General features: G+C 40.1%; 1 protein-coding gene across 2 annotated transcripts in view; it reads right to left on the bottom strand.

Annotated features, from left to right (window-relative positions):
* Positions 1-16,094, bottom strand: part of LOC128380098 (WD repeat-containing protein 7) — a 106,476-nt gene that overhangs the window by 39,535 nt on the left and 50,847 nt on the right. For both annotated transcript variants that reach the window (XM_053339792.1, XM_053339793.1), the window contains exon 22: positions 10,723-10,836. In XM_053339792.1, coding sequence (XP_053195767.1) covers positions 10,723-10,836 — 114 coding nt within the window. The remainder of the gene's footprint in view (positions 1-10,722; positions 10,837-16,094) is intronic.

Here is a 16,094-nt window from a genome sequence, read left to right as displayed (position 1 = left end):
AAGTTCCATAAAACAAAAAGAGTGCTGGGGGCGGGGGGAGGGGGTGAAGGGTGGGTGGATGGGGGGGGTTTGGGGCGGTAGATGCTGTCCTTACAGCAAATGTCAGGAGACAGAAAATCTGGGGAAATAATTGAAAACACAATTAAGTTGATAGAGAAAAAAGATTTGAGTCCTGAAATGGTCGCTGCCCTTCCAACCGGCCAGAGTCCATCTGAAGGTTAAGTGTATTTTACCGTCTTAAGACACAGACAGAGGAGCTATCTGCGCTCGCTGGAAACAACGCTTCAATTAGACAGTATGGGGGGGGGGTTACAGGATCATGGGAGGCGCCCACACGAGATAAAGTTTGTAAGTCAAGCAGACCAGACAGTAGCAAACTGCTGGTTTTACTGGTCCTTTAACAACATCCCTGCTGATCAATTTACAAATCATCAATCAATTTTTAGATTGATTTCCCTTCCTTCCAAACAGCTAATGGTTTGCCAAATACCCTTTGACCTGTACCTCCAGAGACGATAGAACTCATCATCCTGATCTAGTAACACAAAAGTATCCTATATGATGTGAATAAATAAGAAATGTTGCTTCAAACATGTTGATATGAGTTTAAAAACCAATTCTGACACGATCAGCCAACTGAACATGAGCGTAGTCCGTGTTCACATGCTTTGTTTATTGATTGAGGGATTGTTTTTCCCATGGGAGACATATAGACTTTCATTTAACATATGAATGGGTTTACATCTGTATGGATTTAAGGTATGATCTCACCAGAGAAATGATGTCATGAGATCAATTAATTCTGATGAAATCGCCGCAGTCGGTGGATTAAATCATATGGGTGAAGTGAATCCACCCAAAATTGTAGAACCAAATTTAACTTTGGTTACCTTTGGCCTGGAACTTTCCACCGCTGACCAATCACAACTTATCTTAATGGTGCTAACCTTTGAGTGAACAGACACTCACACTAACCCTAACCCTAACCCTCACTCCTTCAGTAACTCTTTAATGACTTACTGTATAGTGCAAACTATGCAGTACTCAGGAAATAGAAGAAGCTCAGAATGCTATTGTGGATGTCTACCTCTAGCAATGATACATAACAAAGCCAACATGCTGGTTGGCCAACCTGCCAGCAAAATCTCTGTGTCCAGGATGTCATTCTTTACATTTCTATTCTATTTTCTCTTTTTTTATTATCTCTTTTCCCCCTTGGCCTATAAGTTTCAGTGTATAGTAGTAATGTAGGAGGACTTTTCTGCAGCAACTTCAACCCTCAATCACATTAACTCTGCTCCACTTTATAATTCAGTAATATTGTATGGAGGCATAAATCGTCAGTATTGAGAAGCCTGAGGTCTTTTTTTTTCTTTTAATCCTCTGTCATCAATTATGTGTTTACTTTGCAGTTTAATTTATGATCCGACAGGTTTTTTAATACAACCAATATTTTCGGCGCTGTGTCGCTGTTAATGAAGCGGTCTGAAAAATGGCTCTGGATGTTAATTTCCCTAATGCGTAGACAGTGAACGACCTCCATCACACCGCTTCTTCATAAAGAGAGAATTATTTTTTATTAAAGCCGCCTCGGCTTAGTCACACGCTCTTCTCCTCTCGCTCGGGGATGAATCAAAGCCGTCTGACAGAATTAGATTTGGAGCCGGGCAAATGAAAAGCGTCACAACTTAGACTTATAGAGGAGAGAGAGAATGATCTTCCTGACGAACGGAGAGAGGAGAGACGAAAAGGGGCGACAGGTGAGAACTACAGATGATGATGAAGGACAAAAAACATCTAATGAAAGACACATTTTAATTTGATAGATACATCAATAGCTGGCTGTGTTACATAAATGCATCATTGCACTAACTACAACCAGAAAAGATGAAGTAGGTATCACTAATACTGTGTACACTGCTTCTTCTTAAATGTCTTTGGTGATGTTGTCCTTTGTGTTCTCATTATTCATATTTCAATTATATGTTTTTGTCCTGTATCAGCAAGACAAATTCTTGAAGAAGTTATGGATATGGAAAAGTTAATATACTTCTTCTTTTATGTTTAAGTAGTTTCAGAGTAGAATAGAGTTAGTTCATGAATTATTAATGGATTAATATCATCATTTCACAGTTGCCTAACACTTGTAATTGGTTGAAGATATTCAATATGTTCCTATCTCAGCATACAAACCTGTCTCATAGAAATGTTCATTATTTTTTTGGCAAATACATAATTTCAGTCTGGAAAACATGATGTTCACTGGCACTGTTTGACCCAGTCTACGTATAATAGGTTAGTTGTTGAACACAGAGGTGATGGATACGTGGTTAGGGTTGATGAATGTATAAAGCTCAGGATTTGACAGCAGAAACCAGTGTGTGCCACATGCTGTTAAATTCTAATCTAGACGAACACTTTAAAAGATAAAGTTAGGAAAAGGTGGTTTTGGTTACCCTGTGGGTTTTTGTAGTGGCAGTGCATATATCCACTTCCACAGTTTGTTGTTGTTCCAGTTGGCAACAGTAAGAAACAGTACTGTGGCAGAAAGGCAGGAAAGAAGAAGCTTTTTGGGAATTTTAAGTGGTCTTCTTACTTCATGAATTATATCAGTTTAGTAGAGGACCATAAAGGAATCCTACCTTATAAAAGCTATTTTGATATTGGATTTCTGAGGAATGGAAATAAGAAAAAAACTTGATGACAGATCCTTTGTATTATTGAAAATAAATCCATATGGACAAAAATCTGGATTTTTTCTTCACTTAAGCGCACAACACTCTAGGTGCGTGACTGAGTGTACAAACCATGAACGCCTCACCTCGCACCTTTGTCTAAAAAAAACCCAGGAAAACCCTGCAGATATATAGTTTGTTGTGGTGAGCCTGAAACATCAGATCAATTCTAGATGTCTGATTAAGTTAATCCAAACTGATTCCATATCTCTGTGGTGAAAAAAGACACATTATCTGAGAACATCTGAACTCAACATTTTCCTGAAGTGAATCACAAAGAAGAGAGTGGAGAAAAGACCGATAGGAGGTTGGGTAACTATGAAGGACTTTGTAGTTCCTTGTCAATTCAAGTTAACATAGATTTAAGCCCTGAGAACCTATACAGCATCTTACTATGAATCATTTCTGACTGATTGGAAATAGTGATGTCACATAACTGCATGCACCAATCAGAATTTAGCAGTAATTAAATACAAATCTAGCAGTTGTGAGGTTGTCTGATCAAACCACACCTGCACAGCCTTGATGAGTTTTCACTGTTCAATTATTAATAATAACTACAGATGATTTTCTGCCAACTTTAATGGTGGTATTTATTAGATAATGAATATTTAATTTCATAAAGCTATGAAAGATTTGAAACCAAGTTTTCAGGGGCTTTAAGATCTCATCAATAAAACAATCAAACTGGCTTGCTTAGTCAGAATTGGAATGACACACATTTACATTTTATGGCTGGAAGTTGGTGTACTGATGTGTCTCCCTGTCTTGCTTCGTCTCATTTCCATATAAGCTGATTAGAGTGTGTTTTCTGCTTTATGCAGAGTGTGTGATCGGTGGAGGGTCTGAGGTGAAAAGGTGATCAATGTGACTGGTATTAAAACCTGAATCTGCCCACAGGCAAAACAAACAGCACAAGGACTCACTCTGAGGAGACTTTAAATCCTGAGTTCACCTGTACTTTCATTTCCATTACAGATGCATCTTACAGCTCACCTTCCTTTGTCATCCTAATAGTTCAGTGTCTGCACATAATTACAAACTATGGCATTTTGCATTCATGTAAGTTTAAACCTTTGTGCAATTAAAATCTTAAACATTCACCTCACCCACCCCTCATCCACCCCTTTGAATTGAAGGAACTGTATTTAATCCATTAGTTTCAACACAGACTGAGATATGGACTCTCTGAATGCAGTTCTTGCTTGGTCAAAAAGTGATCTTGTGTTTGTGAATAATCACCAGAACGGCTTTTTGTTGTGATTTAATTGGTTTGAATGACTTCATAACTTTAGCTGGCACCAATAGTCAAACCATTACAGTATGAAATGTCTGTGACAGGGAGTTGGGATCATTTAGTAAGTCAATCAGATGGCTTTTAAACCAGTTAACAAAACTGTCAATCCATCAGACAGTTCAAATGTTGCAATTAAGTCAGTAATCAAACAGCCAATCAGGCATTCAGATAGACGCCAAGAAAATCAGTCGGTAATGTGGTCAGTCAGTAATTTCTGTTTGTCTCCATGACTCGTCTCTGTCTACATCTGTGGACCAGACCATCGTCAGGCTGCAACACACACACACACACACACACACACACACACACACACACACACACACACACACACACACACACACACACCCAACGCCAGCATTTTATCTCTGTGACACATTCATAAAACCCTCGCGCACGCACACAATCATACACACTTTGTCCACCCCCCCCCATCATGTGCACGTTATCACACTGTCCATTCAACCATAAGACAGGTATGTCGCACACACACGCACACTGTGATCATATATGAGAGAAGAAGAACAACAAATGATACTGCAACAAGGAAAACTTAGAAATAATGGTTTGTCACTATTATTATTCTTTGTCTTACTTGTGTTTGGAGGATAATGATAATGATAATCATGCCCTATAATTTGGTACTACAGCTGTCCATAAAGATTTGGGGGGTTGTAAACAGGTCAAATAATGCTGCCATTGATTTCATGAATTATGCTGTGGTCTGCTATAATTTGTTCATATTTTTGGCATACTGGCACCATAAAAAGTAGGCAGAATTAGCTATTAGCAGTTAATGTTGGCAAATTCTATTATTATGTATCTTTGTAAAGTGTAAGTCACCCTGAATCTAAAAATACACGTATCATGTCTGTGTGATCAGTAGTGACTGAATTATGACTACAGGAAGATGGAATGTCAGTGTCAGAAGTGCCTTAATTGTCTTGATAAAAGAGCTAAATCTATGGTGGCCTTGAAGTGCAAAACACAACAGCAAATCACAAAACACAACAGCAAATCACAAAACACAACAGCAAATAAGAAAACACAACAGCAAATCACTCTTGTGTTTTCTTATGGGCTCTTAGAGCTCTTAGCTTATGCTGCTATAGGCTTAGACTGTCGGGGGACTCCCATGATGCACTGAGCTCCTCTCTCCTCCTCCCTCTCTCTCTCTCTATCCATCCATCTATATCCATTAACATTCACGTTCTATTAATGCATTCAATAACCTGAACTTCTTCCCCGGAGTTGTCTGTGCTTTCTCGTCTCACAGGTAATATGGGCCTGTAGACGTCCGGATGACAGATTCCAGTCCCGGACCTTCTAGCTTCATTGTTGATTTTCACTGTGCTTCCCACTCTGAGTCTGGTTCTGCCTGAGGTTTCTTCCTGTTAAAAGGGAGTTTTTTCTTGCCACTGTTGCTCATGTGGGAATGTTGGGTCTCTTTAAAGTTAAAACCTGAAGAGTTCGGTTTAGAACCTGCTCTATGTGTAAAGTGCCTTGAGATAACTTTGTTGTGATTTGGCGCTATACAAATAAAGATTGATTGATTGAATGATTGATATACCACACCATACTATACAAAACCAGAACATAGTATACAACACTATAGTATACCAAAACATATACTATACCATTATATACTATATAAACATATACTATGCCATATTATACAATATCAAAACATATTATACTACACCATAATATTACTCTATTATACTATAATATACTACACTATGCCATACCATACTAGACTATGCCATACTACACTAACTCATTCAATACTGTACCACACTATAGTGCACCATAATATACTGCACTACATCATACTGTAATGCTGTTTACTGCCATGTTTGATGTTGCTGGTTCTGTACCAAAGACATCAGAAATAACATTCCTGTACATTTATAATATCTCAACAATAACTTCACTCGTCTGTGTGTGTAATACAATAATATTCCCATACGCCAGCTGGGTCCCTTCACTTGGTAAAACAGCAGAAACCCAATCATCAGAAACAATCAGGAGCGCTCAGAGTCGCAGCTCAGAACATTTATCTCTCCCTAAGTTCAATCTGTTCTGAAGAGAAATGTGATCTGACCTAAACGACCTCCAGGCTCCAATATTAGATTAGCCTGGGAGGCTAGCATTTCAGCTAACCAAATCACTACTGGACTAATGACACAGAGAGGTGAGGGTCAGCCTGACCTTTGACCTCTGGCCTCTATGTGTGCTGCTGTGGAGCCCTCACAAGGGATGTGAGAGGGAAGCGGGGAAAGGAAAAGAGGCGAGAGAGACATTTTCATTAATTTCCCTCCTCTGCTTTCTTTCCTTCCTCACATCTAACACAATGAGGAACTGATGTATCGTTAAAAAACACCACTGCATGATTGACTCGATTATTTGAAATGATCACATTTTTATACCAGAATGTGTTTTATTTACAAGTAATAATGCAGGTATGAGTAAATCTCTAAACTCATTTGTACTGTAACTATAAAAATCAATAATCTATACATTTAAAATAAGTGCATCATTCATATATAAGACACACTGATTACAGGTATCCATCTGTAGTGAAAGTTAGCATCTTGTTGGTTGAAATGCATCAGCTGATGCTCTCTGCGGGACTCCTGAAGGAGACAAAATGCCTGCCAGCACACAGAAAATGGGTGTGTGTGTATATTGTGTGTGTGTGTGTGTGTGTGTGTGTGTGTGTGTGTGTGTGCGCGCAAGAGAGAGTGGGGGGTGGGTGATGAGGCTCTGTCCAGCGGGGACCTTTGACCTCCCTAGGGTCACGCCCCCCCCCCCCACCCTCCCTCCTCCATCACAGGCATAGATGAGATGCTCTCTCAGTCTGTAGAGGCAGTCTTCCCTCTAGTGTAGGAGCACATTACTGTTTCACGCTGATATGATCGGGTTTCAATGCGGCTGCAGATAGTTTTGTATTTAAGTGTGCTTCAGTGAGTTATGCTTTAGCCTCAGTACCAGTCAAAAACACAGCTGCTAAATGCAAACAACCAAAAAAATAATCTAAAGGTATTCAACACATAATAATATATAAAAGGAAAAAGCTGGAAATTCTTGCTATTGGGAAAAGAACTTGTTTGTATGCTAAAAAGTCTTTATAGCTTTAAATAAGGGGATAACTGTTTTCAGTGAGACTCTTCTTGAAAACATTGATAGTGTTGCACTCAATTGAACACATGCATAGTAATAAAATGAGCTGTCTAAACAATGAAATAAGAGAGTTCAAGTTCAAATCCTGCTTACTTTCTTACCTCTTAACACCTGATTACTGTGCAGCATGTTTGTGACTGTAACTGTGTTAAATGTGTTAAATGATAAGAAAGAAAGATATCAAGTCTTTAAACTGTAAAGTGAGTGTTATTATTATTTTTAGTTTGTATTCAATGCGCTGTGATGTATGTAATTAGTGTTTTACATGTATTCACACTATATGTATTATTTACTTTACTTTGTGTTGATGCTTTGGCAACATGTTTTTCCATCAAAATGTCATGCCAATAGAGAGTCATGTGTGTGTATGTGTGAAGGACAGGGAGAATAAGAGAGGGGTGGGTGTGTGTGTGTGTGTGTGTGTGTGTGTGTGTGTGTGTGTGTGTGTGTGAGGAGGAGGGTGCTATGGATCCTAATGACATCCCCTGACACTGCTAGGGACATAATTACACACAGGTTTGTGTGAGAGGGAGAGAGTGAGAGAGAGTGAGAGAGAGATATATAGATGGAGAGAGAGAGAGAGAGAAAGAGAGAAGCTCTGGTCTGAGAGGTTTTGCAGCTGTGGCACCAAGCAACAACTGTTGTCACCTGCACATCCTGAACTACTGTGTGTGTGTGTGTGTGTGTGTGTGTGTGTGTGTGAGTGTGAGTGAATGAGAGAGAGAGAGAGAGAGAGAGAGAGAGAGAGAGAGAGAGAGAGAGAGAGAGAGAGAGAGAGAGAGAGAGAGAGAGAGAGAGAGAGAGAGACAAGGGGAGACAACATTAGACTGAGGTGAGGTGATGAGTCTATCGCCGTGGTAACAGCCTGCAGCCAAGTGAACGTGCGGCTGTCAACGTCGACTTTTTCCCTTTGTCTCCTCTTTTGTTCCTTCCCTCATTTCTTCTCTTTTCCTCCACCTTTCTCCTGTCCTCTCCCATTATCTCTTTTTCCCTCCTCTTTTTCCCTCCCCATTTTTTTAGGTTATCCTCTCCTCCTTTTCTCTAACTCTTAATACAGACTGTGAAACTATCCTTTAACCGAGCTGTAATGTGATGACCTGATGAGCTCGACTGCTGACCACAGCTGTCAAGCGTTACACTTCCTTTCTGACGGTCTCTCAGTCTGTCTCTGTGTGTCTTTCGATTTGTTTCTTTGGTCGATCAGAAAAGAAAGGGGGGGAAAAAAGTCCAACTCAAATTCCCAGAGCCTAAAGTCACATCCTCAAATTACATCTTCTCACCCAGAGAAGAAGAGAAGATGGAACCAGAGAATATCTCATTTTTAAAAGACTTCAAAATGATTCATTGATTATGAAAATTGTATATTAACCTTCTGTCAATCAACTCATCAATTAATCGACTTTTTGTCTCAATGATACTTAGATAAGTTAAACGTTGCGGGAGGCAGTATTGACTGTTTCAATACCTTGGAGCTCTTTATTCAGAAATCTTGTGTGGAATTTATTCTATCTATTGATTTTATTTTATTCTATCTTATGCAATATATTTTCTTCCTCAACAGAAACCACTGAGTTATGGCTAGATTTTCCACTACACTACATTGCCATTTGTATTGTTTGTTTTTTTAATGCATTCAACCGAATAAGTTTGAAAAACAGTGAAAGGAAAGATGGAAGCGAAACCAACAGGGAGAGCAGAAAAGTTTTATAACTCAGAGTTTTTTTTCTTTGCGGTAGATAAGATTCAGACTCTGTTGTGTTGGAGGCGTCTGCTAACAGATTTAATACTGCAGAGAATGAAAAAAAAAAAAAACACACTGCTGTCAATAGGAGAAAAATGAGCTGTGAGAAATGATAAATTGTCAGACACGTCTGTGATATTGACTGGTCTGAGAGAAGGATGGAGGGAGGAGGAAGGGGGGGGGGCTGTGTGGGTGAAAGGGACAGTGTGAGACCGGGAGAGCCATTTTTTTTTTTAAAGGATATTATTTTATTTTATTCTCTTGTAAATGTTAAACTTAAAGATGCAGTATGTGTATAATTTTAAAGGTGCAGTATATAGAATTTTAAAGGTGCAGTGTGTATAATTTAGCGGCATCTAGCCAAACTGACTTGGCAAAATTAAAATATTCATAATGATATTTTCATTACTTGAAACTAAGAATCATGTTTTCATTAGCTTAAAATTAGCATTTTATATCTACACAGGGAGCGGGTCCTCATCCACAGAGCCCATCATGTTTCTACGGTATGGACAAACCAAACACTGACTCTAGAGGCAACCTTTCAGGTTTTCCTCATGTTTTTTCAAAGTCGCCGTAGATTCTCCTACACGCTTGGAGGGGGAGAGGTATTCAGTTGGTTGCAATCTCCAGACCTAACCACTAGATGTCACTAAATCCTACATACTGTTCCTTTAAAAAAATCTTGTCACGGCTAAACATTCAAGGAAATGTGACAAAAGATAAATGGACTGGAAAAGTGTGTGTGTGTGTGTTTTATACCTGTGCCGCAGGTGTCAGTCATTTCCTGGGGAGAAGTGCTTCTCACCTTTCTGTGTGAGTGTACGTATATGTGTAAAAGAAGGAGTGTGTGTGTGTATGTGAGAAAGGGAGCATGTGTGCCCACTAAACACCAAACTGCTTTTAACACCATGCAGGTCACACTACACTGGCATTACACATGGGCTGTGTGGCATCAAAAAGAACCCCCCCCCCCTCCACACACACACTGCTCAACCTACGTTCATAGCCATCAGAGCAAAACACCTGAATCTCATCAGCACATAAATGATAAATGACTTTTTATTTGTTTTTTATATGAGACAGATGATGCTCCACAGGTCACTGGGGAAAATCATCCATTCATCTTAAACCACAAACACCCTCAAAGAGTAAGTACATCCTCTAGTAGGACCTTCCTTTCCAGCAGGCAGTTATAATATGTAGATTACTGCAGTTTGGGGACAATTATTTCTGTAGTCCCTCCAGACATGTTTTAAGATGTATATAAAATACTCCACTTGTACTCTATGTACATTTCCCAATCATTCAGTCATAGAAAGAGAACAGATCCAAAAATGACTGAAATCCTCAAACCCTTTTAAACTTCAGACCTCAACTTAAGCCCCTTTGAGAGAGTCTGTGTAGTTATCTGTGTTACAGCTGAGCAAGCAGTTTGTTTCTTTGGTGTCAGTACGTTGTCATTAATGTTGGAATCAGATATGATATTTGAGATGTTGAGCGATCACATATCCCTTCTGAGACTTGGCTGAGAGTGATGACAGATGAAATGTTGGACCTTGACCAATAATAACTTGCCATCTATTCCAACTTGTGTCACTATGTTGACATTCCTATGATAACGATTCATCATCCGTGAAGATTAGACCCACTTATACCAGTTCAGACATATTATACGGTCTGACATCACACTTCTTAATATAAAATATCTAATTTAAAGGAATAGTTGAGAAAAATGTGTCTGAAAGTCAAAATAGTTTTGTTCCTACCTGCTGTGATGTCGTCATCGGTGACGTCCATTTCCTCCTCGGGAGCCTTGGTTTCTATTGGCTGAGCCTCAGGAGGGGGCGGGGCCAGAGGGGAAGGTTCAGTGGCTGAACCAGCTGAGGAAAGAGAGAGAGAGGGAGATGAACGTTTCAGTTAATATTAAATAGCAGCCTGTATCATCACAGGAAACACACACACACACACCGCCAGGAATAGCAGCAATCATGTAATAGTGTGTGTGTGTGTGTGTGTGTGTGTGTGTGTGTGTGTGTGTTAGTTAGCTCATCAACACCAGGTTTCTGCGTCGCTCCTTATTATCAGGCTAACTGCCCTGGTTAAGTAGCTAATAAAGGTTTATTGGGCCTCCTCGTTATCTGGAGTCTTAATGAAAACATACACACACACACACACACACACACACACACACACACATACACATACACACACACGCACACACAGCTGCCCTCTCTATATTTAGTGTTTTCATTTAGCCTTTATCTCTCCATTGCCAATTAAGAGTGGCTTTTCATTAGCGGCCAGGCTAATAAACGACGCTGTGCTAATGAATGAGACGACTCAAAGGTAACAGAGCCGACACTGGGCTAATCTCCAGGAAAACAGCCTAATTAATTAGGACACACATCCATACACACATACACACACATACGCACACGCTCTCCGATCATTATGTTTCCCGGTGAAAAAACTCAACGAGCAGCGCAAACAAAATGACACAAAACCATCAAAAAAAGGATGGTTAGTTATATTTCGGGCAAAAAACCTACAAAGATCATTTTAAAAAATACTAAAAGCATCACAAGTTCATAATAAGGGTAGCCAATGAAAAAAATGTAATTACACTGTGTAATTACATTGATTAATCCTGGTTAACATTGTGCTCCATGTTCCAATTAACCTGCTCTCACACACTGCTGACCTCTCAACATAATGACTCTGAGCTGCTTTATATCAGTCAGTCAGTGTCACACACACACACACACACACACACACACACACACACACACACACACACACACACACACACACACACACACACACACACACACACACACACACACACACACACACACACACACACACACACACACACACACACACACAGGCCTGATACATAGCACTGGTCGTTGATTATTTGCTCATACGTTAAAAGTGATAAAAACTTAATTGGACTTAATTAAAACATAACTGATGCTCTGCTGTGATTGGATAAAAAGTCCAACTGAGGTTTCTGTATGAAAAGAGCTCTCTCTCTCTCTGAAAACTGAAACAAAAACCTTTATTAGTAAAAAAGGAGATATGCCTAAGGAAGAACAGAAGAGGGATAAATATTGTATATACAAAACAGACAGAAGTCCCAATAGCAGAAAGACAATGCAGAGGATCAGAGTTGTAATAACAGTAACAGCTATATAGTAAGAACACTATAATTTACCACATAACATGATTTATACATGCCGTCATTTTATACTATTTATGGTCAGCATTCTTTCTGCAATAATCCTTTAATGTATTTACATTCAGTAATCCTCTATATATCCCTCTATATAGTCGTTTTTATTGGTAGTGACAGGGCACGCCATTCCCATGATGGATTCAGACACTACTTAAGAACATGGGATTCACAGGAAAAAGATGTATATGTAATCCAGAGTATTTTTATCTAATTTATATCAACCTCACTGTTTACTTTCATTAAATATGACGCGAGAGCTGCAATAAGGCAGCAGCGGATTCACCTTGAAAGCCTTTAATTGGATAAACAGGGTCAAAAAAAATAAGATAACAGTCTATTTTAGCTAGAGCTACAGTCTGCACACCTGCAACTCTTCAGCAAGGTACCAAACTTCACTGAGACAAACTGTTGTGTGGGAAACTACATTCACAGTGTACAGCATGAAATCTGAGTTCAGTTTGTCTGGCTGCACTGCAAACACTTGCTCTTCTGTTGCTGCTAAAATAGCATTAAATAATTCAAGCACATTTGTCTGAAAACTAGCATGTGGAACCTGAATGCACATCCTCAATCTCAGGAGAATATTGATATTAAAGGTGCAGTATGTAGAATTTAGTGGCATCTTGTGAAATGGACTTGGCAGAAATGGAATATGATATTAACAAGTATGTTTAATTAGTGTATAATCACCTGGAAATAAGAATGATTGTGTTTTTGTTACCTTAGAATGAGTCCTTTATATCTAGATAGGAAGCGGGTCCTCTGCCATGGAGGTTGTCATGTTTCTACAGTAGCCCAGAATGGACAAACCAAACACTGAGTCTAGAAAGGGCCTTTCATGTTTTTGCGAGTTTCACAGTCCATGTAGATTCTTGCACACTTTGACAGGGTAAGGGGGGGGCGGGGAGGTGGGTCCTCTGTTACAATCTGAAACCTCACCACGAGATGCCACTAAAACCTACCCGTACACCTTTAACCTGGAATGTGTTACATGTTTACATTCAATTCTTTCTCTCTACATTATTAGTAACAGCAGCAGGGTTAAGGCTGGGGAAAAACTATGGTGTTTGCAAATAAACTTAACCAGATGGCAAGTTGTTGCTGTCTCTGAATTTCAGTAACTTAGCACGCTCTGCACTTCCTGTTTCATGATGCCTTTGAGGGTAGACTGGACAAACAACTCTATGATCCTCTAACCCATAACTGTCTTGCTCGAGGGGAATGACAGAGAGATACGGGACCTGAGGAAGGGAAAGGAAGAGATGGAGCTCTGTGTGGTTTAAAAAAAAAAGGGGGGTGGATGACAGGGTGGAGGAGAGGAGGAAGAGGAAGGAGGGGAGGGGAAGGGAAGGCGTTCTGCCCTGCTCCAAGGTCAAGCTTGTCATGTCAGCCATGACACATAGCTCCCAGCATGCCTTGTTAACCTCCAGGACCTCCTCCTCCTCCTCTCTTCTTTCTGTTGCTCTCTCTCCTCCTCTGCTTAAAACACACTCTTCCTTTTCACTTCTTCGTTTTAGGAATTTGTTGGGTTTTTTTTTCCTTTTTTTTGCTCAGTAAATGTAAGAATTGATAAAAGATTGATATGATGATGGATGGACCATTTTTATTTCATGTTTTTTTAATAATATAAAATGAAGTGGGCTACATTTCTTTTTAGCATTTGTATTACTGTTTATAGTTGTATTTTTCCAATTATTCTTGTTTAGATTTACCCCATTTAGACACAAACATTTTAGATATTTAACATGTATTTTATTATTTTCTATCTATTTTATTTCATTTATTTTTTTTCTATACATTTTTAAAAGGCAAAGGAAGAAAAAGCCATTTATTGCCTGTTATTTCCATTTTTATTAATTTTCCACTTCTTCACCTTCATCCACCTATAAAAGTAAGGGAATAAAAAGGGGAAAGGAGGGAGGTATGGGGTAGGGAAGATGGAACAGAGGGAGGAAAAAGGAAGGATAGAAAAACAAAGAAAGAAAAGACAAAAGTGAATAATAAAGTAAGAATAGTGAACAGGACAAAGAGAAGAAGGAGAAAGGTGAAGAAGAGGCGGTGAAGACAACAAGTGAAAAGAAGAAGAGGAGAGGCGATGAAGGGACAGATGTTAGAAGAATGAATGTGAGGAAGAGGAGATTAGAGGAGAGAATGACAAAAAAATAGGAGGAAGAGGAGGTGAAGCTTTAGCAGCAGCAGGTTGATGAGGAGAAAAAAACAGACAGGATTGGACGATGGAGGTACACTAAAAGCAGAGGATAGAAAAAGGAAATGGTGACTGCTGTTGAGTGATCAAAGAAACAGCTGCCACACACACACACACACACACACACACACACACACACACACACACACACACACACACACACACACACACACACACACACACACACACACACACACACACACACACACACACACACAGTTTGACCCCTAAAACTGCATGTGTCCGTGTGTGTGAGTGTGAACAATGATGGAGGCTTTGTTTAATCAAGTGTGTGGGAATATGAGTGTGTTGGGGTTGACTCTTTCTCTCTGCCCAGCATCGCACACTCTCTCCTGGGCTTCCACCTCTCTCCCCCCCCCCTCCCCCTCCTGCAGCTCCGGAAGTCTTCCACCCCAAAGATTAAAGGTTCACGCACATGTTTTATTGTCTGTTCGTACTTCTGTGCAGTGCGTCTGACTACAGGGGGCTGCCAGAAATCATCACTGCACCTGCACTTTGCAAAGAAAACTAGTGAGCTTTAGAGAAGCTAATAGGCATAATTTTAAACTTTGGACAGTGTCAGGCTAGCAGTTTTCACCTGCTTCCAGTCGTTATTCGAAGATAGGCTTGCAGTTTAGCTGCTTCCACTCTTTGTGCTAAGCTAGGCTAGCAGTTTACCCCTGCTTCCAGTCTTTACACGAAGCTAGGTTAGCAGTTTTCCCCTGCTTCCAGTCTTTACACCAAGCCAGGCTAGCAGTTTACCCCTGCTTCCAGTCTTTACGCGAAGCTAGGCTAGCAGTTTACCTGCTTCCACTCTTTTTGCTAAGCTAGGCTAGCAGTTTACCCTTGCTTCCAGTCTTTACGCGAAGCTAGGCTAGCAATTTACCCCTGCTTCCAGTCTTTACACAAAGCTAGGCTAGGCTAACCACATCCTGAATCTTAACAAATGTGCGTTCTCCCAAATATGTTTAATTGTTAATTTAAGTTGAAAACCAGATAATTAGCCACACAGCAGTGATGATGGAGTTGGTGTGAACAGGCTCTCTCTCCCTCTCACTCTCTTTCTCTCTCGTTCTCTCTTCCTCTGCGTGCCGGTTAACAGCTCCAGCTCACCCTGTTTCCTTTGTGATAAAACCTTTTAAAACACTTCCAGGAGAGCTGAAAGGTCAGCAATGGCCACTGCTCTTTGTGTATGTGCGTGCGTGTGCGTGTGTAATCTGGTGGGCACCATGCTGAGACAGTGGGGCTCTGTCACTGACTCAGTGACTCAGTGACATTTCCTCTGCACTAAAAGCTAATGGACAAATACAGGTGTATTCTCTCAAACACTGAGCACTCTGCTGCTGGAGAGGAGGAGCTGAGAGAGACGCTCAAGAGGACAACAAAGTGCCTATTAGATGTGTCAACAGTGTCAAATAAGACCAATCACTCCACTTATGTTACACCCATGTGGAGCGTGTGACGTGTGTTATACAGTACAGTGTACAGTATATAATGACCACGCCAAAACCCAAAGCTACAACTGACTTTGATATTGAAGTTTTTTGTTCTACCCTCATTTGTTCTCTGCTCATGTTCTTCATCTCTCCCCAATCTTCCTCCAGACAGCTGGAGGACTCACTTAACTCACTTAAACTCTGAAGTTTTGAAAAGGATGACACGCCAAACAAATAAAGCAGAGCAGAGATGAGATC

This window comes from Scomber japonicus, chromosome 19 (genome assembly GCF_027409825.1).
Source record: "Scomber japonicus isolate fScoJap1 chromosome 19, fScoJap1.pri, whole genome shotgun sequence".
In the NCBI taxonomy this organism is placed as follows: Eukaryota; Metazoa; Chordata; class Actinopteri; order Scombriformes; family Scombridae; genus Scomber; species Scomber japonicus.
This window is presented reverse-complemented; position numbering and strand designations above follow the sequence as displayed.